Genomic DNA, 25,340 nt, shown 5'->3' with positions numbered 1-25,340 from the left:
TGGGATTTTTTTCTTTGACAAAGAATCAAGTTTCAGGTTGTTGTTGTTTTTTAAAGTGGAAATGGTTAAACGATGTATTAAAAACTATGAAAGTAATTTCTTCTAAAGAACTCTATTTCATTAATTTGCTCTTTCTCTTATCCTCCCCTTATCTTCTGTCAGACAGGACTAGAGTTTATTGTTTTAAGCTTCTCTGAACACGCATAAGTATTTACATGGGATTGAAAGCATTTGCTTCCAATGAAAACCTTGTCTTAGATTACAGCCCAGCAGTGTAATTTCCCTCCCAGATGGGAGTAAAGTAGCTGTATTTGCCTAAAAACAGTAGGAAGAACAAACTGTGCATTAAGCCAAGGCTGTTTTTGGCTTGAGCTAATGATGTAACAGAAACCTTTTATTTGGGATAGGTCACTGCCTGTGATTGAAAGGAGGTGATCTTGCTCTTGCTTGAAAGGTTTCTCCATTGTATCTACATAAGTCTTCACTTTAAAAAAAAAAGAGGAGGGGGGAGATTCTGTTCCTAATGTTTCTGCTTTCATATAGCAGAAATAAACAGGAAAGGTTCTGGGGAGTGTTATACACGGAATGCAGAAAGCTTTCCCCCTCCTAATGGAGTATATAATTCAGGTGCCCTGAAGGCATGCTTTCAGGAATTCTTTTGCCTGAGGTAATGGGGAGCTAAGGCTGCTTTAAGGCCTTGATTATCTATTGATGCACAAAGCTGGAAAAAAGTCATCTCCCTTGGATTATAGTAGATATTTCCATAAATTATCAATGAATTCTCTCCTAGCCAGGCACTTGCTAAAATAATCTGCAGGAGGGGGGCAGAAATGGATAGAATGTATTTATTTAAAAGAAGAATAGGCAGAAAAGCTTTGGTGAAAGACAATGTCATTAGGTTAGAAGCCCTTTACTTTTAATCAATGACTGTCTAATATATTTCTCCCCTACGCCGCCCCCTCTGTGCTTGCCTCTCCAAACTAGAGAAAGTGGATTAGTCCATGGAAATGTTAAATGCTGTTGAGTTGTTTGCTCATGTTTATTTTATGAATCATTATTTTATATGGTGAATTGCTTCTCTGAATAAAAGGCTTTCAAAGACTTTATCAGCCTAAGACATCTCAACTCTTTTTGCAACGGCTCTGTTTTTAGAAATATGAATGTTTGAGTCAAGCCTTTCATTAAATATGGAGCTCTCCATAAAGGCAGTCACAAATATTCTTTAAGAAATGCTTTAATTTTTCTGTTGTTTGTCTTGTAGACCATTGTTTCAAAAAGGATTAAAGAGCCTCTTTTTAAAAATAGCATATTTCCAATATTTACTTAAATCATTTTTGCCTTGAGCATAGAGATGGAGAGTTCCCAATTACATCAAAACATTATGCGCTCATAAAAATATGGACAGTGGAAGCTCCAGTATGACATTCTATCCATGTGAAAAAGATGAAAGGCTAGAACCAATCATTACACAAACTTGATCTGTAAACTGCTTTTTAGGTTTCAATTGCTGTCCTTTCCTGCAGTGTTTGTGCCAATATGAATAGCATGTAATGATTACACCACAAACAAAAACAGTTTGCGCTAATTTACATTCACATATAAAGAAACTGGGTAATTTGACGTACTGTTAAAAACCCTTACTTCAATCAAAAAGAAATTAGCAGGTTCAGTATGGTTAAACTGAGGCATGCTCTTGATGGCTGTACATCAAAAAATGATCCTTTGAGAGCATATTACACTGGTCCTGATCCAACTTCACTGACTGCCAGTTAGTTTCCGGGCCCAATTCAAAGTGTTGGTTTTGACCTATAAAGCCTTAAATGATTCAGGATCACAATACCTCAAAGACCACCTCTCTCCATGTGAACTTTCCCAGACACTGCAGTCCTCATGTGAGGCCCTCCTTCATATGCGTCCTCCACAAGAGGTCTGGGCCTTTTCTTCAGCGGCTCCCTGTTTGTAGAATCTCTCCCCAGGGAAGTTTGTCTGGTACCTTCATTATATACCTTCAGGCACCAGGTGAAAAAGCTCCTCTTCAACCAGGCCTTTGGCTGATAACATTCTGTATCCTTTTCAATGTTTCTGTGGGAGAGAGTGGGCGATAATGGGGGTTATTGTTTTGTTTTTTTATAATGTATTTTGTGTTTTTGTATTATATTTTTATGCCATGAACTACTCTGAGCTCTACTGATGAAGGGCGGTATACAAATTTAATAAATAATAAAAAATAAGAATTGTTATTAGGCTGATTCTCACCTTCACAGTGTTCAGTACTAAGAGTGGAATATATCATTACTCATTATTTAGTAATTAAATTTATATCCCGCCCTTCATCACAAGATCTTAGGGTGGTTCACAGGTAAAAACACGAGTAAATAGCCAAAACATAAACAACAAATAATAACATCCCCCACTCCCACAAACACATTAAAAAAGCTGTAGAATATTAATCAACTAAAGGCCTGGTTGAAGAGGAACATTTTCGACTGGTGCCTAAAATATATATAATGAAGGTACCAGGCAAACCTCTCTGGGGATAGCATTCCACAAACAGGGAGCCACTACAAATGAAAGACCCGTTCTCGTGTTGCCACCCTCCGGACCTCACATGGAGGAGGCACATGATGATAACCTCACAAGAAGGAGGCACAGATGCTGAATGCAGAGTCTTAGATGGTTTATATGGAGAGAGGCAGTCCTTGAGGTATTGTGGTCCTGAGCTGTTTAAGGCTTTATAGGTCAAAACCAGCACTTTGAATTGGGCCCAGAAGCTAGCAATCAGTGCAATCTGGCCACGTTTGGTGTTATATGCTGAAACTGTCTTGTCCCAGTGAGCAACCCAGCTGCCGAATTCTGTACCAGCTGAAGCTTCCAAGCCGTCTTCAGAGGCAGCCCTATGTATAACGGGTTACTGGAGCATAGACAACAGAAGTTAGGCTACCCCTATCCAGATAGGGGCACAGCCCAAGCTGATGGAAGGTACAACTCATAAGCTGATGGAAGGTACACCTCAAGCGACAGCAGAGGATCCCAAGCTATGTACCCGCTCCTTCAGAGGCAGTGTAACCCCATCAAGAGCAGGCAATCTCCCACCCATCTGGTCTAGGGATCCACCCAATAACAGTGCTTCAGTCTTTTCTGGATTGAACTTCAGATTACTGGATCTCATCCAGTCCATTCAATCCACTACTGAGGCAAGACATGGGTCCAGCACATCCACTGCCTCACCTTCAAATGTAAAGGAGAAGTAGAGCTGTGTGTCGTCAGCATATTGCTGACAATGTGCTCCAAATGATCCCAGTCAGTGGTTTCATGTAGAAGTTAAATAGCATAGGGGATAAAATTGAGCCCCTTCGAAGGCTCCATGGGACTGAAAAACGCTTCCCAAGCAACACCCTCATGGAGCAACCATATTCTATATATTGACCAATACTGATCTGGAAATAAATAGATGACTGTGCATAAAAACCACACATCTTACGTGTGGTGCATAATTTGCTGGTGGGGTCACAGCTGAGCCATGGAGAGCATGCTTTGCATGTAATAAATTCCGGGATCAGTCCTGGAAAAGAGCCTTGTCTGAAATCCTGCCAAGCTGCTGCCAGAGAGTAGTTTGATTTGGTATAAAGCAGCTTCATGTGATCCTACTGTCCCTCAGAATACTTAATGTAAGGCGTATTCATTTTCAGCGGAGGGTATCATTGGCATGGAAGAATGAAAACATAGGGATAGTGCTGATTGATGCCCTCCTGTCCTGCTTGCAAGGCTTCGCATAAGCATTTGGTTGGCTACTCTGAGAAAAGGATATTGGACTAGACGGGCCCTTGGTCTGACGCAGAAAGGTCGTTTTTGGGTTTTTATGTGGAACTGATGAAAAGGAATTGTACTTGCAAAGGTCAAAAACATGCATGCCCTCAAGGCCAAGGGCTGAATAGTCAAATGGTTTTGGAGGCATCTAGAATATCTGAATGAATTTGGACTGATCGGAATACAGTTTACATGGTAATATTGACATTAGGCTGCTCTTGTTTTGGCTGGGGATGCACACTATGAATTCAGTTCTTGGTTTGCTCACAAATCAAGTTTTCTTTCTTTTTTGTTTTATTTATTCACTGCATTTATATCTCACCTTTTTCTCCCTGGAACTCAAGGTGGCTTAAATAGTTCTGTTGGAGTGTAATTTTATTCATTGTTTTTATTCATAATTATTTCCACCCATGAAATACAGTATGACATAATTTTTAGAGCTCATGTTAATATTTTAATATGTATGGTTAATAGTAAAATACCTACCCCCAAATCAGACTTTAGTCAACATACCGCAAGTTAGCAAAAGTCAAAAATTTGATTCACTATATATTTACAGGTGACGGCTTGGACAACAGTGTAGCTTCTCCCAGCACAGGTGATGATGATGATCCAGATAAGGACAAAAAGCGACATAAAAAGCGTGGCATCTTTCCCAAAGTAGCCACAAATATCATGAGGGCATGGCTGTTCCAGCATCTAACAGTAAGTGAACTCTAGATCACATATGTGAAGTGAAACGTGAGTGGATAATTTTGTAACTGTGGTAGAAAGAAAAAGATGAAGAAAAAAAGAGAGAGAGACTTACTACCTGTCATGGGAACACATGTTCAAAATTGCTGTGAACTTTGTGATCTTGAGATTCTTTGATTTTTTATAGTTTGCTAGAAAGAGGATGTTTAAACAGTTATTTTTGTTGTTGACTTGTTTGAAAACAAAGTGATCATATGCAACCATTAACAAAATTTGAGGCCAGTTCTGTTTCTTTCTATGGTGGTTTCTGTTACTTTTCGTAACAGCTTCTGGTTTAATAGAGACATAGAATTTGGCCTATCTGTAGTTGTTTCTAGGCTCATCTATGCAGCCAAATACCGTTAGTTTTAAAGGAATGGCACTTGATGGCATTTGCTTTCTCCCTGGATATATAAACACAAATAGAACATCAATTATCTGGTTCTAATAAGTGTAGTGGCAACCATCGCCTTCTTCTTATGCTCCCCTTCCATGTGTTCTGTTAGTGTGTCAAGGGGAGCATGATAATGCTGGCTAGACCTCCTTCCAGTTCCATGCATCTGCCAACTTGTGCCAAATCACTATAAGTTGGACAGAAGGAAAGAATGTCCCATGCATATGTATCAGTTCACACACAGGGCCTGTCCTCAGGACTGGGAATCCTGACATGAGCATGGTTCTCAGCCATGTGTACAGTTCTTGCATTGCATTCAACTACCCGAGGTCAGGGTGGGGGCCCATGTCAGCACCAGCACCGGATTGGGAGGCAGGATCAGTGCCTTTTACTTCCCTTCCCTGCCCTTCATTCACTGTCTGAATATGTGGAAAGGAACATTTGAAAAGGACTTCTGGAGTTTTGATAATAATTACCATACCTAGAGCACAGGGAGAGTGAATGTTTGCCTTGTACCCATAGTGTTTTCTTCTTAAGGATTCTATTGGAAGGATTTTCTCCTTAAGCAAACGTGCTCCATGACCAAAGCCATTGTCACTGTAGTGTTCAGTCATGCACAGCCAGCCTTATGAGTATCATTCTACAAGTTTGGAATGTTTTCTATAAAAATATTAATAAATAGTATACTAGGGATCAAGACGTCATAAAAATTACTTTGAAGCATCAGGTAGTACTTCTGTGAAGCAAAGCATTTCGTTTTATTGTAATTTATATTTGGTGTTAGCCACCCTGAGCCCGGCCCTGGCCGGGGAAGGCGGGATAGAAATAAAAATTTATTATTGTTGTTATTTATTATTATTATTATTATTCTGAGTGGAGAGGTCTGATGGTTAATGGAAGTGTATCTGTTTCCCCCAATCCATTTGACATTCTCCCATCCCCCAGCACAGCCTATATGTGTGCCTTCATTGTGTCACCAGAGAGCTTCTACATGGTCAAGGTTTTTGTATATTTAGTAAGCCTTTTTTGTCTGCTCCCCTTTTGACCAGCACCCTCATCCCCAACCCAGCCTCCTTTACCACATCCAGAAGAGCTTTCCACGCAGCTATTGTTGTGGGTTCTACTGAGTGGAAATGTCAAAAACCTTGCTTAGCAATCAGCTAGTCAAATGGGTTTTGGAATTAGGTTGCAGGCAAGTTGCTTTAGTTCCGTTGAAATCCATGGGCCAAATTAGTTGTTACAGAATTATGTCCCATTGACTGGTACCAAAGTGTGAGTAGCTTCATCTGAATCTATTTATAATCCTAACTCTCTAACCTATGACCACAATTATGCCACCCCATCTGCACTGGGGAAGAATTATTTGAATAAGCTGCATTTTTGCAAACCAGGCCACTTTACATGGACTGACCAAAAACTGTAGAGTGTATTTTCTTCATCTGGTGGAACAACCATAGTGTTGAAGTCAACTATGTTATTCTGGAAAACAAGATTTCAGAATGCCTACACTGTCTATCATATGTGTAGACGTATGTCTGAAGTGGACAATTCATAATTGACTTGTGTCCTCCTTACTGTACATTTACCACAGTCCTGCGGCTGCATATGCTGCATATACAAAGCTGTATGTAAATAGGCCACAGCTATGTAATCTCCCCACTGCATTAAAAAGTGGGTGGGTATTTGTATTTGCATGGTGTGACTTGCTCTTGAGGTTATAAGTCAAGGTTTGTGCCTCTACTTCTCCACATGTGTACCTACAGTATTTGCTGGAGTACAGTGAGAACTGGCCCTTTGTAAAATGCATTATTACTTTTTCACTTTTTGAACTAGTTCATTCTACCACAGCAGACAGTGGAAGCTTGGTAAAACATTCAGAAAGGTCCCACAATTTATAGCTGGTTGACTGTAGCCTTATTATTATGTACAGCACGACACAGATGATGCTTACAGGTGTGAAAAAGAGACAGCAGTGTAATCTCCTACTCCTGCCACTTTTAAAATTCTTCTCAGACTGATGGAATTTTCATTTCCCTTTAGATCTAAATAATAATCTCAATAGCAGCATCAAATGGACAGATAAACCAAAGTCAACATAAACAAAACCAACGAGTTGCTGTCAGATAATTCCGCAAGTTTGTATGATACAGATTTTGAGCCTTTGTTTAGTCAGTTTGCAATTAAAATGTAATAACTGACTTCATTTTAAAAGTCATCTATAATATTTATCCTTTCAAGACAACCATTTAGTGTTACTAATTTGTTCTTTTGGCAACCTAATAAGACTGAAAAATAGCAATTTCCCCCAAGCTACCATATATGCTACTAAATAAATGGCTAAATTGGGAATCTGAAGCTGGGTCTCTCATTTCCCAATCCAAAACTTATGCAGTACAATGGGACCCAGGGATATCTAGCAGCAAGAATAATGTGAGCTACCAGAGTCTAGGTTACTTTTGCAGAGCTTTTGGGATACTGGGTCCAGTAACCTTCACGCCCACTGGACACAATCTAGGAACAGAAAGGAACTGAGCTCCTCAAAGGTCATAACAGATGTAGCTCAGTCCATAAAGACGTGGATTTGTCAAAGCTAATTGACAGGTAAAAGGATATTTCCTCTCCTGGGTGTTATAAAGCTGGAGCCCACAAGCTTTGCTAGGATATCCCTTCCCTTGTGTGTGAGACGACCATACACGCCACTGCTGCCGATATAGTTACTGGAATAGAAAATAGACCTTAAATAAAGACCTTGGCATAGCAAGGTGCTATGCTTGAAGAAAAGGGTCGTCATCTGTGGAGGGTTAAACATCACTTTGACAAATGATTAAGACTGAGCTGTAACTTCTATGACTGATCCAGTTTAATTGCAGGCTCTACATTTAATACATGAAGAATGAAAGGAGATGGTCTACTTACTGGCCTTTCCTTTCTCAAGCTACTTCCCTGTAAATTCAGCGCATAAACACACCCACACACACACCCATGTATGCTGGTATGGTTAGTGAGAGTACGAACTGACAGAAAATAATGATCTCCCACTGAAATTTACACTTTAGAGGCTAGACTAGAAAGGTACACTATTGTATGAGAGTAGTCTTATATAATCCTTTATGATGAATACACCAATCATCATTCGTTTCTTTTACATATTTATTGCACCACTGTCAACCCACTTTTGAAAGGCTTGCATTGACACTTGCAATGTTGGTTGAGTTATGAGTTGGGTTTTCGCTGAAGCTAGCAAGTCCACAGATTCATTCAGACCACTTTGGATTTGCATGGTTATGTGAATCAGCCCTTCATTTTCAAAATTCTGGCCTCGGCACACATTTACAGTTGAGGGAAGGAAGTTCAACCGTCAGAGTTGGATGGTGTGCAGCCTTCTGACAGTAAAAGCCAATTTCAAAGGATGGGGGTAGAGGTTGGTAGCTAATATAATTAACTTAATCATATGTTTTAACTGCAGTGTGTAATATAGTATAGTGCTCTTTTAAATTTAAATTGTTTCTATGTAATTTTATTGTTGTGAGCTGCCCTGGGATCCCTTGGGGAGGAAGGGTGGGGTGATAAATTAGAAATAAAAAATGGATGCAGTTGGAATAACCTCTGTGCATACGATAAACTGGGGTTGCTCATTATCAGATAACCTTTTGTAGACTATACTGCATCAGTGGCAAGTTTAATATATTTTTGTTACTTACTTTCATGCTCAATTTTCAGGAAATAATTCCTCTCTGGCGAGAAGGTGACAAGTCTACCCTTGGTAGCTTGGTAGCTGGGATCTTTTAGTCAACTGGAGTGACTAAAAGCTAGTTTTGCTAGGTTACAGTCAAATCATTTGTATGTTTCCTCAAAAGTAAATCCACCGAGTGCCCCAGGGCTTAATTCAGAGTAAGAGTGATTAGAAATGCACCCTTTGTTTTAGAGCATGAGGTTAAAAGCATTGAGTTATGAACTTTTTTTTGTAAAAAATATATATTCTTGCAGACCTAGTTTCTCATGGTCAGGAGGAGTATGAGCTTGAGTTAGGCCTTTCTTTTTTATAATGAAGGATACAAATGTCAGTATGTTAACAACAGTCTCCGGGTGGAATGGTTAAAAACATACCCCACTGGCACACATTGTATTTATACAGCTCTCTACTTATTTTCTGTTCTTAAAGATTGTTTAGAAAATTAGGATGAGAGGCGCAAAATTAAAAGAAGAAGTTTCTGTGTGAGATTCTTTATAAGATGTATCCCTAATGTCATTTTATGAGTGAAAAGAAAATAATACAGTACTCAGCTTTATTTACATTGCATAGTTATTTGCAAATGAAAACAGTATGGAAGTGCAAGGAATTATTACATTCATCTCAAAAACTCACTATTCTGGCTAGTAATGCTTCAAATTGGATTATTATCTCAACGGACTACTTTCAACTATAAAAAACTTACTTATAATATTAATACCCATCAGTGACATGGAATTAAATGACACAGACAGTAATTGCTGAGTCTATCATACTAATTATTAATGGCTGAAATGAAGAAAATAAATTAAGAAACAATAAACTGGTGACTTTGGTCCACAGTGACTGAGGGTGAGATTTTTTTAAAACAACAACAACTCACAAAGTGTTCACTTTCCGGTAAACCTGCAAGAGATAAGGGTTTATTGTTCCATATTTGTATAATACTGTTGTGATAATGTCCGCCAATTCCTTATGCTGTTTTCAGCAGTGCAGTTTTAGTAAGTGGATGCCAGTCCGAAAAGCATGTACTGATGTGTTCACAAACTTTCAGCTTCATTTTCTTTATTAGTTAAATGTTCTAAACATCTGAGTGTCTCATTTGCTGTTGTGAAGATAATACCAATGTAATTTTCACAAGTGATTATGGGTAGAAATGAAGGGTCCTGTTTTCCCTGTTTAGCAGCCCTTAGTCATGCCATAAATGTTAAGCATGCCAGGAGGTTGGTGGTTGTGGGGCCTGTTGCATGATGGTCTCCTTCAGGTGATGCCATTTGTGGGAGGATATTGCTGTATAAGAAAACCAATCTGACTCTGGTCTTGTATGTTAAATTGCCCCAAGTAAACCCTCATAAATTGGATCCCTACCTCCTGTGAGTGGCCTTTTACTATTGGGATACACCTGCTGGAAGAAGAGGGGGAAAGTGATTTTTGTGTGTGGTTGTTTAATCAATTCCCCAACCCCCTCCTCCACCTGAAGTTTGGGGCACCCTCTGGATGACCATGGGAGGTATAGATAGAAGTATGGAGCCAGAGGCTGGAGAAGCAATGGGGAATTGGTGAAAAAGTCTCCCTCTCTGTCCAACAAGAACCTCTGCTGGATCTCAACCCATTCTGCACAGAGCGTTCTGCAACTGAAAGAGGGGAAGAGTCTAAGTAAATCCCCATGTAACTTAAATAAACAAATAAACAAGTAAATAAGTATGAAAGATTCCTTTTCCTGTCCAAGCAATGTTGTCGATAGCTTACAATAAGAGATTCAACTGACAAAGTTCGAGATGTCCCTTGGTCAGCAGTGCTTGGATTTTCAGGAGGTAAAATAAGGCAATCTTCTCTTTGGCTCCTCTTTTTCAGCACCTTGGAGAAAAGTGAGAGAAGATGGTGGATTATAAAGTAGAAAGGGGGCCTAGTAAATTCCTGTAAATCCAAGCACTCTTCAACAGTCAGAATTGAATGCAATAGCAAGTGGGGATTTTGGTGAGTTCCTCTTAAGTATCATAATGTCAGGGCTGGATTTGGCATGCTGTATCATATTGTAATGCAGGAAGATCTAGCTTTAGGCATGTAGAAGCAATGAAATAATATAATGCCATCCGTGATCATGTGTATCTTATGTAGGAAAAATGTATAGGAGGAGGTTGTTGTTGTTTTTACAGGCTGAAATCTAGTGTACTGGGAACACTAGATTGCTGGGTCAAATATTATATGTATCAGGACAGATTAATGGCAGCAAAATTAATTATTTATCCTTTACTTTGGTTCTTACTTTCATGTTGTTAATCTCATAAATTTCCCCCTTTTCTTGACAATTTTATAAATGAACGGATCCACCAATGTCAGTAGTTTTTGCTCTTAATTTTTTAAAAAATGATCAGTACTCCTCATTAAATATCTTGCAAAAGGCTATAGGAAAAATGACTTGTTTCTCCTCTTCATAATGCTTTGAAGATAGTATTTATTTATTTTAAATGTTTCTATACTGCCTTTAAATTAAGCAAATTTTTCAAAGCAGCCTACAAAGCAAGCAAATGATAGAAATAACTGTGCCATAGATTACAATACAAACTGATAGCAGATTACTCTCTGTTTTAACTATTTCTATCAGTTTATTTATTTTCCCCTTGTATGCCCTGTATATATGACTAGCCAAGTCACATCGTTAAATCAGACGCTGCCACACCAAATCCCACCAATAATAAAGTTCAGTGAAAAATACATCCATTCCCCCCGCCCCTCATTTAAACACACAAACACAGCTGTGGGAAAATAAATTAACCAACCTGATAATGTTTGGCTTAAAACAGCAGCTATTATACTTTTACATGATTCTCTGAGAAGGGAGAATTGCTAGTGAGAAGCCCTCCCTCCCTCCTTGCCTCTCCCAGTCTGATCTCAGGAAAGAATGGATTTGGAGCACTATGCCCTCTGAGGAGTTCTGAGCACATGGAGGCCTGTAACCATTTGTGCCTTAAAATGAATTAGGGATTAATGCAGCTGCCGTAACATGGGTGAAATATGCTTCATGCTCCTCACCTCCACAATTAACTGGCAGCTGCATTTTATACTAATGGAATTATCCAGACAGTCTTCAAAGGCAGCTCCATGTTTAGTGCATCACAGTAGTCTAGCCTAGCGTTGAATCAAAGCATCTTCTTGTAGAAATGCTACATCTTGCAGATTCATCGCAATCTGAAACACCAGAATCCCATATCTTAATTGTGGGGTTTATACAAATGAATTTTTAAAGATATTTTATAGCACACTTATATAATCCGTCAACCACGACAGAAAAGGTATAATTCTGAAAGTGTTAACTAATATAGTTGAATAAAAGTGTGTTAGTAGATTACAAGGGACACGGGTGGTGCTGTGGTTTAAACCACTGTGCCGCTTGGGCTTGCTGATCAGAAGGTTGGCGGTTTGAGGCCCCATGATGGGGTGAGCTCCCGTTGTTCAGTCCCTGCTCCTGCCAACCTAACAGTTCAAAAGCACACAGTGCAAGTAGATAAATAGGTACTGCTCTGGCGGGAAGGTAAACGGTGTTTCTGTGCGCTTCTCTGGCTTCGCCAGAAGCGGCTTAGTCATGGTGGCCACATGACCTGGAAAAACTGTCTGCGGAAGTGGACAAATGCTGGCTCCCTCGGCCTGTAAATAAAGATGAGCGCCGCAACCCCAGAGTCGTTCGCGACTGGACTTAAATGTCAGGGGTCCCTTTACCTTTACTAGATTACAAGAAACTTTTTTTTATAGTATCAAGAGCTAGATTTTAAGACTTCAAACACATTTCTGAAAGGAAATTGGCACTATTGAAAAGAAACTGAATGGGCCAAGAATTTCTCCAAGGAAATTTCATCCAGCAGTCCTATGTAGATGTAAACATTTAAAATAACATTCTAAAGAGTTTACATGAGAGCTTACCGAAAAGGCAGATTATACACAAAAACTCACATAGCAGCTTAACTCTTTATGTACACTGGAATACTTTTTAAGTATTGTTCAGCCTGTTTCAAAAGCATGATGCACCCAGCTGCAATATGCAGGCAGTTAAATTATAAAAATATTTTGTCGTCTTGATCCTAGTGGCTCTCATAGCAAGTGTGTCAGTGATATTTGGTTGGATCCAAATAGACGAAAGGGAACACGCTGGAGAAATGCAGTGAAAACATTGCTGAAAACATTAATATCAACAAGAAGTTCTTTAAATTTGGCACTTTTAGTTTAGAGAAAAGGAGAGCAAGAGATTAAGAAGTTTATAAAATTATGCAAGGCATGGAGAAAATGGATAAATAAAAGTTTTTCACCTTCTCTCATAACACTCAAACTCATGGACATCCAGTGAAATTGAATACTGAAATATTCAGGAGATATAAAAGAAAGTACTTCTTCGCAGAGTACACAATTAAATTGAAGGAACTCCTACAGGTGGCAGGGATGGCCACCAAATTGGATGGCTTCAAAAGAGGGTTCATGGAGGATAAGGCTATCAATGACTACTATCCATGATGGGTGAACTATGCCTCCATGGCCAGAGGCAGCAATACTTTTGAATACCAGCTCCTTGTAACTGCAGGAGGAGAGAGTAGCACTGTAATAACAGTCCAGGCTGCTGATCCATCAGGCTCCTCTTATGTTCTTAACCCTTGGATCAATTCTGGATTCAAAGCTGAGGATGTAATTCTGTACGCACTTACTGGGAAATAAGCCCCATTGAGCCCAGTGAGTCTTACCTGTGAGTAAACATGTCTCTTAAGTTAATGGCATGCAAACATACACAGTTACCAGCATGACTTATAAGGGAAAAGGAGCCAAATTCTACAAAACTTTCCTGCATTGAGGATATTCTCCCCGCCCCAACAGTCTTACCTGGAGAATTTGAGCACCAGTCTGGGAATACTACAGGGAGCCACTGAAGCTTTGTGGAGGTGCACACAACTGTGAATCATGCCCCATGCTGCTGCTGAATTTTTCAGCTGGTTCACTCTTGTATGCTGCACCTGAAGCCTCAAAGATGAGTGGCAGTTACATCTACTTTCAGTTTTTGTTTCTGACACAAAATGAACTTTGCTCATATCCAGTAGAAGGAGCAAATGTTGCCTTCCCTGTTAACAGGTCTCAGCAGTAATGAAGTCTGACCCTTGAAAATAGTTTGTTGGCCTAAGTCACAAGAGACCAGAATTCTTAAATACACAAATCTTTGCCTATTGGCCAGTTATTTCTGAAATACAGTGGTGCCTCGCAAGACGAAATTAATTCGTTCTGCGAGTTTTTTCGTCTAGCGAATTTTTCGTCTTGCGAAGCACGGTGTCGGAAAAGTTTTGGAAAAGCTTCAAAAATCACCAAAAACCTCAAAAAAGGCTACCACACCGCGTTCTATGAGTTGCTCCTCGAAGTCAAGTCGCAACTGTATTAATGGTGTTAAGAAAAAGGAAACAAACTTGCAAGATGTTTTCGTCTTGCAAAGCAAGCCCATAGGGAAAATCGTCTTGCAAAGCAGCTCAAAAACCGCAAAACCCTTTCGTCTAGCGAGTTTTTCGTCTTGCGAGGCATTCGTCTTGTGGGGCACCACTGTATTTTTTTATCTTGCCATTGCACTACCCAGGCAAGAAAATGCTTAAGGTAACAGATACAGTGGTACCTTGGTTTACAACCATAATCAGTTCCAGAGGTCTGGTTGTAACCCAAGGCACACTTTCACCATTGGGGCCTCAAAAAAAAGGGGTTGTGATCCAAAAAAAAGGGGGTTGTAATCCAAAAAAAAGGGACAAGCACTTCCGGGTTTGACGTGGTTGTAATCCAGAACGGTTGTAATCCAAAACGTTTGCAAACCAAGGTACCCCTGAACTGAATTTCTCAATTAACAAGCCCTAGAAAACAACTGTTTATAACAAACACTGAAATCTTCCCACTGTTGTTGATGATGTGATGACTCTATTTACAAAGTGCTTATATCTTACCTGTGCTTTTCTCAGTAGAAGGACTGCTTGGGGTAGGGTGAGAAAAAATTTAAATGTCTATTAAATACCATAGATTGTATCTTCCTCCATTTGTTTTTATTTGAATTCCAATGAATTCCAAGGTGCCAGTGTCAAGTTACTTGACTAGCCAGACTATTTGCAGAGTCACTTTGGTTTGTATGAAGTTTATTAAGAATTGTTTTTGACAAAATTCAATGAGGTGGAATTAATTATTGACTTAATAATTATTCATTATTAATTGTGTTCCTGCATTATCTTCTGACAATTGTTGTTCCTGAAACAGAAAAATCTTTTCTTTTCTCTTTCCTTTTTGAGTTTTGATTTCTTGATATATGTCACACACTGTGCAAATAGTTACCTCATGAGTACAAAATTGACACTTTTAAGAATGTGTTACATGAAAAGCTAAAAGTATGCAACTAAAGAAAAAAATGCTCAGCATTTTGTGGATACTTTTACTATCCACTTTGAACTGGTTCGCACATTACATTCAGCCGCTGTTTGTCATAAGTCATGGTTTAACTGTGAATGTTCCTTCACCTGCTGTAGAGGTCCCTTTGCGACTTCTTTCCCAACCCAGCATTCATGATTAAGCTGTGGTTTAAGGCATACAGAGGCTTATCTTGCCATGTAAATCAGGCAAGTGTCAAACAGGGGTGGCTAATGCGCTGCCCTTTAGCTTATTGCTTCCATAGCTGTTTGGTATGGTGACCAGCTAGTTCAATTTTATTTGGTAGGATGACCCATTGGTTTATTGTCACATGAATTTTAGGCCTTGGGCCTTCAGTAGTCATCAGTTTTGTGCATTTTAGTTAGTGAGTCACAATAGCAACTCCTTCTATGAGCACCTTGTGGGTAACCATCGCTGGAACTGCTGCAAGCAATCAGTTAAAATGTAAGGCAAGTGTCAATTCGGCATTATAATATGCCAACAATGCAAAAAAGTTGTATTCACCATAGCATTTAAGGATTACAAGCAATACAGTGGTGCCCCGCAAGACGAAATTAATTCGTTCCGCAATTTTTGTTGTCTAGCGAATTTTTCGTCTTGCGAAGCACGAAATCCCATAGGAATGCATTGAAAATCAATTAATGCGTTCCTATGGTCAAAAAAAGTCCAAACAAAGCCAAATTTGGTACAACAACAGTTTATTAACTGCTCTTTAAGGTCACACATACTGTAAAGAGCAGTTCAAAAATTTAAGGGAAAATAAATTAACTTTATAAACAAAACATGTCTTTGTTTTTAGTCAAAGAAAAAAAGTCGCGAGACGTTTTCGTCTTGCGAAGCAAGCCCATAGGGGAAATTCGTCTTGCGAGGCAAATCGCGAACGGAAAAATCTTTCGTCTAGCGAGTTTTTTGTCTTGCGAGGCATTCGTCTTGCGGGGCACCACTGTACTTGGTTGGGGTTTACTTGTAAAGCCCACTTACAGAGGTGTCGTGACCCGCAGGTTCTAGCTATTTTGGACTACAATTCCTTTTATGCCCCAGCCAGCATGGCCAATGTTCAGCCCTGTAGGTACCACATTTCCTACCATGGATGTCAAATCCCATAAGAAATTTGACTGACCCCTCTGTGTGACATCTTATTACATCTGTACATCTGTTTCATGGAATCTGCACTGGCTGCTGATATGTTACCAGAATAAATTCAAGGGGCTGGCATTAACCTCTAAAACTCTCAGTGACTATGTAATGATGTCTGTGCTAAGAAGAACTGTATTGTAAATTACAACTTACCTTTGATGGCTTCACTTTTTATATATTCTCCCCAACCCCTCACCCCAACTCCCCAACATACAGTAACCCAGACTAATTCAGGATGGTTCATCGGCATCCGATGAAAGGGCTGTGGTCTATGAATGTTTAAGTCGTAAAAGTTTTAGTCTTTGATCTGCTTCAGGACATTTTGTTACTGTTTAATTCAAACCTGTAGCTAACCTCCTCCTCCACATATGTTATCTGCCATCCAGGATCAAAGATGAATCTAGTTTTTAGGAAGCAAGGCAGAGAGTGGTTTTTAACGTCTGAGGAAAGTCTACAAGAAGCATTGGCATTGCTAAAACAAGAGTTTATATACAATGGATCACCAACATTGTTTTTCTGGAAGTTGCAGCGCACAGCTTCCATTGGCCACAGTCAGGGTGGACAACGATCAGGGATGATGGAAGTCATAGTCTACAAGTCTTGGTAGAGGGCACATGCCTCAGTAATCCATAGTTTACACATTATAAAGTTGAGCATAAAACAAGATAGGGCTCAAGGTATACAAGCATTAGCAAGTCAGCACTTTCTTTGTGAAGTTTTGCCTGAGGGCCAATTCATAAATAATTACCTCAGCATCGCAACAGCCACCAAAATGATCAGTTCCATGCTGCTCTGGTAGCATTTTGAATCTGCTTTCCATACAATTCAACCAGATCACGTGCTACGTGATTGCCTCAGTGCCATACTTCTCAGAGCACTGGCGATACTGTTAGTCCACCAGACTATGATTTCAATAGCTATGACATCTACATGGAGCCTAAACCATGCAGTAGTGATACGTGGTAGTGATACTACTTACATTTGAATCTGCCTGTAACATTTTGAGAATGAACTTATTTATTTGTATTTATTTATTTGCTTATTTATTAGAGTATTTCTGTGTCGCCCTCTCTTAAATATGAGGGCTGTGTACAGCTATATAAAAACATCTTTAAAATGTAGTGATTAAAGTGTAAGGCTAGAAACTCAGAGATCAAGATTCAAATCCTCACTCAGCTATCAAGTTTACTGGGTGACCTTGGGCCAGTCACTCACGCTTTGCCTAATCGACCTCACAGGGTTGTTGCGAGGATAAAAAAAATAAAAAATAGGGAAGAGGAGAACTGCTTTTGCCACCTGGAGCTCCATAGAGGGAAAGTGGGATATAAGTTAAACAAACAAACAAACAAATGGTCATTAAGAGCAATACAGTGGTACCTCGGGTTACATACGCTTCAGGTTACATACGCTTTAGGTTACAGACTCCGCTAACCCAGAAATAGTACCTCAGTTTAAGAACTTTGCTTCAGGATGAGAACAGAAATTGTGCTCTGGCGGTGCGGTGACAGCAGGAGGCCCCATTAGCTAAAATGGTGCTTCAGGTTAAGAACAGTTTCAAGTTAAGACCTCCGGAACGAATTAAGTACTTAACCCGAGGTACCACTGTACAGCTATGCTAGGTGTATCTTAAATAACTGGATAGGCCAGTCAACATGAAATCTTTGAGAGATGCCTGAAAGTCAAAGTGGTGATGTCTGCCGAATCTGTCCCAAAGTGTATGTGGCTAATTCATTTAATCATCACTCTCTGTTCTTGACATACAAACACTTCCTTTGGATACTGGGGTTGAGCCTTAGATGAGTTTTTGCTAAATTACAAGTAATGATATATGGAGTATGTGTGTAATCTTGTGCTTAAATTTAGCTGTCCATTAGTCATATGCACCCCATATTGAAAAAAAAGTTGTGCATGTTTAATAGTAGGTGCTTATGTGTGTGTTGGAAGGCAGAATGCATCTTTTGTAGTTTTCTCCACTCAGTAGAGGGATGCGGGTGGCGCTGTGTTCTAAACCACAGAGCCCAGGGCTTGCCGATCAGAAGGTCAGCGGTTCGAATCCCCGCGACTGGGTGAGTTCCCGTTGTTTGGTCCCTGCTGCTGCCCACCTAGCGGTTCGAAAGCACGTCAAAATGCAAGTAGATAAATAGGTACCGCTCCGGCGGGAAGGTAAACGGCATTTCCGTGCGCTGCTCTGGTACGCCAGAAGCGGCTTAGTCATGCTGGCCACATGATCCGGAAGCTGTCTGCGGACAAACACCAGCTCCCTTGGCCTATAGAGCAAGATGAGCGCTTTACTTTTACCACTCAACAGCGCTTGTTCAACCCCGGTGCTGTTAAGCCACAGCCACGAGGTGGGATCATGTTAAAACTGACAGTAATGAGGATGTTAGGATTTGTAGGAGTAATGTATAATTTTATTTATGTTTTCATAAATAGTAGTCTTAGCATTTTGGGGTAAACAGTTACATTATTCACATCAAAATAGCACCACATTGGCTTTTAAATTACACCACCTGTCTGCATGAAAAGAATTTTTGATACAGGAACATACAGACAGCTGCTGCCAATGTTTTTTTTCTTTGCAGAGAATACTGGCAAAGCGCTGGCTTTTGGTGTAAAATATAAGCTAATCTGTTAGTTTTGTAGCTTTAGGAAGAATTTTTTTGCTTGTAAAATGACTATACTGTATTTGGTTTTGAATTTCACTGATTATAAAAACATCATCTTATGGTAAACAAGGCAAGCTGCTATGTACCAAGCAATATGAGACTTGCTCCTATCTTTTCCATTATTTGTAAGTTGTAATCTTATTCTATTAACATTCAGATAGTAGGAATAAATCATCATCATCATCATTGAGATGGGGCATGTTAGGAGCTTCGGGTTCTGTCTTAAAGACTCAATAGCTCCTCAGTATCATGCAGATTTGAATTTATAGGAAAAGCATGTGAGTGGGAGAGAGAGGGAGACAGAAAGATAGAAAAAACTATGATTGAGCAGAATAATATAGTGCATGTATGTAAATTTCCACTTTCCTGTTATGTACGTAATAATCTATTTCTTCTAAAACACTTTTTGGAGACTTGAAATATACACAAATTGTTATTATAGTTGCAACTTGCAAATTGTAGTCGAAATGTTTGGTTTTGTAGGACACAATTTGGCTTTAACAGCATTTGCTCACCGCAACATATGACAGATGTTCAGATTTATTAGCACTAGTGCAACATATTATGAGCAGGAGGTTTGTAATCTTCCTAGACTGTTAACAAAACCATTGCGTTGTTGGCCAATAAGATTTGTGCATCTGGCTGACGTAATGTTGCACTCCTGACAATGGTTTAAGTGATATATGTCTGCAGGGCGTAGATAGGGTTCTGGTTTTTGTGCTCCTGCTTTTATAGTATGAGCTGTTTGCAATTCTGAAAATGCATTAGGTCTCTAAAAGGGTTAAGGGATATAGTGCCGCAATTAAAAATACAGCTTGCCAATGAGCTATTTTGTGAGAGTGGTATAAATATAAGATCCGCTCGTCTGGCTCATTTGCAAGCTTTCTTTTTGACTTCTTTCACACAACTGGTGTTTTTGTGTTTAATTTAACAAGAAATGAGTAGTAAATGAAAGCTGCTGCCTGAAATCCCACTGTGAACGTGTTTTGCACTTGGCTCCCCAGTGAAAAGGCAATTTGTGAAATTATGTGATAGAGTAATTAGATGAAGCCTGGGCTTTTGATTGTTGCCATGCTTATGCGGTGAAGGTTTACTAGGGCAGGGATAGGGAGCAGAGGAAAAAAGCCTGATGATTATCCTGCCAAAGTTGGCTCAGGGTTCTTAATTTATTTGTAAACAGAATATTTAGTGACCGCATAGGAAGTAGCAGTAATCACCAGCTCATAAAGAAAGTACAGCAGAGCTTTGGATTTTTACAGAGGGCTCATGTAAAATTTAAGCTGGGAGGCTGAATCCCTGTTAATGTAATTAGGACCTAATTTACCACCCTTTGCACACAGATATATAGTGGTGGCTAGATATTATTCTCTATTTTTATACACATTATATATACCTCAGTGCAGCAGTTCACTGAATAGAACAGGTGTGAGCCCCCCTCAAAACATTCCCCCCTCCCAGTTTGAACCATAAATACACAACAATTTTTAAGGGGAGAATGCTTACCGAAAGGGGGAGAGGTGGGGTGGATTGGGGTGGAGAATGAATGGAAAGAATGTCTGCAAATGAGGCAGTAATGGACAGTTGCCCTTTATGTACTGATGGATTTCTCAATGGTTAAGTAAATTAAAGCAAATGCTAGAAAAATCAATAGGCTTGCAGAGTCTTGGTTGTGCCTCATAGACTTCAGGACAGAATGACAGATGTGGTGCATATGACCCATTTAAGTATTAATGCTTGGGAAATTGCTTCTGCGTGCAAGGTTATAGGCCTAGAAATATTGTTATATTAAATTACAGACAATAATATTTTTAAGTATATGTGCAATTTATATGTTTCAGTTTAGTTGTTCTTATGTGCTACATTTGTCCTGGAAGATTAGTTGCTTAGTTGTGTCTGTGGAACAGTAAATCAAGTTTTAAAATGTTCGTGCTGTGAATTGTCTTCATATAAGCTGTAGTTGGAAGGCGCATGTGTTATACACAATCAGGGCGTACAGGGAATGTGCCAAAACTACATTAACTATATAATTGTATTTCAACCACAATAAATGTACTGTGCATTAGAGTCTTAAACAAGTGTCATGGAACCATGTTTGATGTGTAGCTGCAAAATTAGGGCAAGACATTGCATCAAGTTATTCTGTGTGGATTTCAAAGCAAATCATAATAATAAATAAATGGGGAGGAAACATGCTACATATGGCAGTTAAAATGTGAATTTTGCTGATCCCTACGGAAGTCCTAGGACTTACAAACAGTAGATGAACCTGTTCAAAATATATTACTTTAGACTGCAAATGAGGGGTCACATTATTGACTTCCCTGATATTAAAAAATAATGTCAGCATATAGAAAGTAGCACTCCATGTTGGGGAGAACAGTTGGCTAGAATTTTTCTTCCAGACATTTAGTCTTCTATATGCTTCTATTTTCCCGGTCTGAAGTCCAGACATATGTTTACCATCTCATTTTGTTGTATGAGGGTAGGGGTAGTACATTTCATATCTAAGTTACTTTGAATCAAATTACCAAGGTACCAGTGATCACAGAATTAGGGACTGGTTCACATGAAACCCAGGATCAACACTTTCTTTTGTGCAACCTGCCTGGTGTTGATCAGACTGTGTGTGAATACAGCAACGGTATTTCATTCAGTAACAAATTGTCATGATCGTGAAAACCTCTGCTGTCTGTATTCTGTGTACAGCCCTGCAGGTCCTCATGCTTCTCTATATCCTATCCAGCCACATCTATGGGGGAAATCACCCTGAGGAAGGAAAAGAAAAGTTTGCATGAGTGAACTGGTTAGTTGCACTGGATGGTGCTAGAAGTAGTTAGTACATACTTCTCACTTTGGTTGCTGATGAAGTCAGAATTTAATGTCAATTGTATTTTAATTAGTTTTGTCAAGGTTTTAGTTGAGAGTCAATTTTTGACAGAAGTGGCGAAAAGGATATATGAAATAATTAATCTGCTGGTAATGAAATCAAATGCTAAATAGTAGTATATATAGTAAGTTGTCTATTGCATATATGAGTCTTTAGAAGATTTTGAATTAAAATGAAAAAAATTAATTGGCTCAAACAAGAATATCCTCCAACTGGTGGCTCCTGTAAAATGATGAAATTGCAAAAAGGGCAGATTATTATTTTGGGGTTCATTTAGAGTATATTTGTGTACAATATTCAGGTTGGATGAGAGAATCATCCTGAAAACTGTCAGGGCTAAACTATGCAATGTGAATCTGAGTGATGACAGAATCTTGTCATTTCCCACATGTACTTTCATTGCTATGGTGACAATAAACAGTGATGAAATTTATCATGGAAAGTTCCCTGTGCTGTAGCAGATAGCCCTTTGTATCTGAATAGCACCAAAATACCTAATAAACAGAAATAATAATTTTGGATACATGGGGCTATTTGCTTCTAACTTAGCTGCACTGTTAACACCTTTGCATCTGTTAGAAAATTACAGTATTATGGTTATTTATGTGCTATTGAGTGTGTGTGTGTGTGTGTGTGTATAGTGTATTATAAAATAACTAAAAGGTGTTAGTTTACCAAACAGCATTTTTCTTATGTCCATGACTTTTTCAGTGTGTTACGTTAGTTTGAATATTAAAGAGCTAGCCAGTTTTCATTTTGTTTTAGATACCACAAATGAGCAAGCACATTAATCAGTGTTTAATTGACAACTGAACTCTTAAAATGCACATGTTTGTAGGAGCCTCACAGACTAGGTCATTTGTTTTTGTCCGTACCATTAAGGTTCAAAGGTCATTGGGCATCCAGAAGCCATTAGCCAGTCACCGTTTTTTTGCTGGGTTCCCATATTGTCAACTCTCTAGTCATCCATGGCAATACACACAAGACATTCTGTCAGTGACTAAGCAGGGAGTCTGTTTTAACTTTCAAATTTCCCATAAAGAGAGTAGATTTTTAAAAGATGCAATAGTACTAATTCTACATTTGAAACACAAGGCATGTCTTTCCATGGTCATCGAGGTTATACAAAACCACGATACACGTGAAAACAAGTTTTAAATTTTTTGGTCAGCTTTATATCTATATATAGCTTTGTGTTGTACGCCTTCCTTGCTTCTTTAACATTTGCAGTTTCACAGCCTCTTGTTCAGTGGAGAGGCAAATGGCACTTCAGACAGAATGGTGTGTTGACTAAAATGTTCTGTGTTTTGTTCTCTCCTTCTCTCGTTTTGGGCATTATATTTTCCCACAAAATTGATTGATATTATTTTCCTGTGCTGGTAGAGAACATTTGGCCATAATAAGCTTGTGCTTATTAGAAACAAAGGATAAATGACTTTAGCTGCTGAGTCAATCCACTCAGTTTACATCCCCCCATTCAACCCTAATGTGTCCCAGTCCCATCCCTCACAGTGAAAACATCATCAATTACTTGGCTGACAGGAGTCTGAGACTCTGTGTAAGTTGCTCCTTGGGGGTATTCATCTTGGACCAAAATCCACTGGCACTCAGCAACATTCATCACTTCCACCTACATAAAATGATTGGGTAAACGGTAGGGTGAATTATCAGAGGAAAAGAGTGGAAAAATTGATTTTGAATACATTCAAGCAAGTTACTCTGGCCTTGAATAAGAAAAGAAAAAAACCAGGTGATTTACTAAGCTTCTATTTAGAAACTTCCATTGCAGTTTTAGAAAGTAACTAAACCGGCTTCTTTTCTAAGTGGCAATGAATTTTCTATTTGATACAGCTGCAACATTTATTCTATTAATGGGTTAGAATCTTAGGTAAATACATCCAAAACATTTTTAATAAACTAAAATGTGTCCCAATTGATCGGTTAGCAGCTTTCTTTCTTTTTACGTTTATTTGTAATACAAGTATTTATGCAAATTCTCTCCTGTGTAAAAGAAAAAGGAAAGCTTCTTCTAAGAAGATGCCTGCTGCAATACATACATGTGTAACATAAAAGCAAAATGTGCATTCTTTCCCTTAGAGACTCTTTTGTGTGTGTAAATTTATGCAGATTTAATCCATCAATGAAATTATTAATTGACTAAAACACATTATCAGTGTAAGATATATTGACTAAAACACATTATTATCAATGTAAGCTATATTTAATTAGGGAGTCTTCCTGTTTCAGTCTTAACAATTCTGTAGAACTGGGCTGTAGTTCTAGACCAGTGAGTGATTTTGTGTGTGTGTGTGTGTTTGTGTGTCTTTCAGCATTTGAAGTAGAAGTCTTTTATTTGAAAGGCAACAACTTTACTATGAATGTGAGATGCTGTTATAATGCTATTTACATTGATGCACATTGTATATTTAATAGAAAGAAGTTTTATCCTTTCTGGCAGAAAAGAAATATTTCCAGTGTGCCTTGAAAATTAAAGATTTGAGTAACTCGCCAATTACACTTCCGTAGAGCAGTTGAAGTAAATATGCCTATGCAGCAAAATAAATAGGGAGTACATTATACCCAAAGGCTGAGAACATACATGGGAGGAGAGGTCCTATTTAAATCAATAGTGATTGCGCTTTGAATGAAGTTCTTAAACTGACCTTTTAGAAAACATTTTTATCCTTTTTACAATTGGTGGTTTTTGAAAACAGAAGGTTTTTGTTTCTATAGAAACGGGTGGGAATTGAAGTAGGAAGAATGTATAGAGAGGCATGCACCTGGATTCTTTAAACATGTACTGTGGCTGGGTGATTGTCTAAACAAACAGCTTATGGGGAAGGCTTTATCTCAGAACTGGCACATTATCCCACAGTTCTCTTTTCTCGCTGCTCCTCATTGCTAGTTGTATTAGAAGACTTGCAAGTGATAACTTCTGAAATGTTAGTTAAAGGCAGTAGTGCTATAGTAACAAAAATCACTGCATTCTGCAACCTCTGTGCATCAAAACTGTTCTGACACTAGCTTGATTTGAGAGACTTAAAGCATGTGTTGCCAGGCCTTTTGATCTAGGAACTAAATTTGCATTTGGTGTGGAGTTACCAGAATCAATAATTTTAATAGTTGAAGAGCAGTAAAAGATGTCAGGTGTAATGCACTCAGGTATGTTTCTCAAATTATTGCTCTGCTAAAAATCTTTCCACTACACACACAAACACACACACACACACACACACACACACACACACACACACACACACTCTTTAGCGATGTAAGTGATAATGTTTCACATGGACATATTGCTTTAGGTTTACTGGGCGGAGTTGAATTGATCTTGATGCAACACTAGAAGAAAAGGGTGCGCTTGTCCTTTTTATTTGATGGTAAATGATACACACCTGAGCATAGGAAATAAAAAACTTACTGCAAAATAATGGATGGTTTATAGCACTATAGGGTTGCATAATTATGAGCCTGAACATAGTATTTTTGAAAATGCTTCATGAGCTTGTAAAAGCTACTGGCATGCCAGCATTGGGGGGGGGGGAGGAAAGTCTTTGA

General features: G+C 38.9%; 1 protein-coding gene across 4 annotated transcripts in view; it reads left to right on the top strand.

Annotated features, from left to right (window-relative positions):
* Positions 1-25,340, top strand: part of MEIS1 (Meis homeobox 1) — a 152,815-nt gene that overhangs the window by 73,248 nt on the left and 54,227 nt on the right. For all 4 annotated transcript variants that reach the window (XM_083495244.1, XM_083495245.1, XM_083495246.1 and 1 more), the window contains one exon: positions 4,367-4,512. In XM_083495244.1, coding sequence (XP_083351370.1) covers positions 4,367-4,512 — 146 coding nt within the window. The remainder of the gene's footprint in view (positions 1-4,366; positions 4,513-25,340) is intronic.

Source organism: Podarcis liolepis, assembly GCF_965112155.1.
Source record: "Podarcis liolepis genome assembly, chromosome: 3".
Taxonomy (NCBI): Eukaryota; Metazoa; Chordata; class Lepidosauria; order Squamata; family Lacertidae; genus Podarcis; species Podarcis liolepis.
The sequence above is the reverse complement of the archived record's forward strand: the minus strand, read 5'-3'. Positions and strand labels throughout refer to the sequence as shown.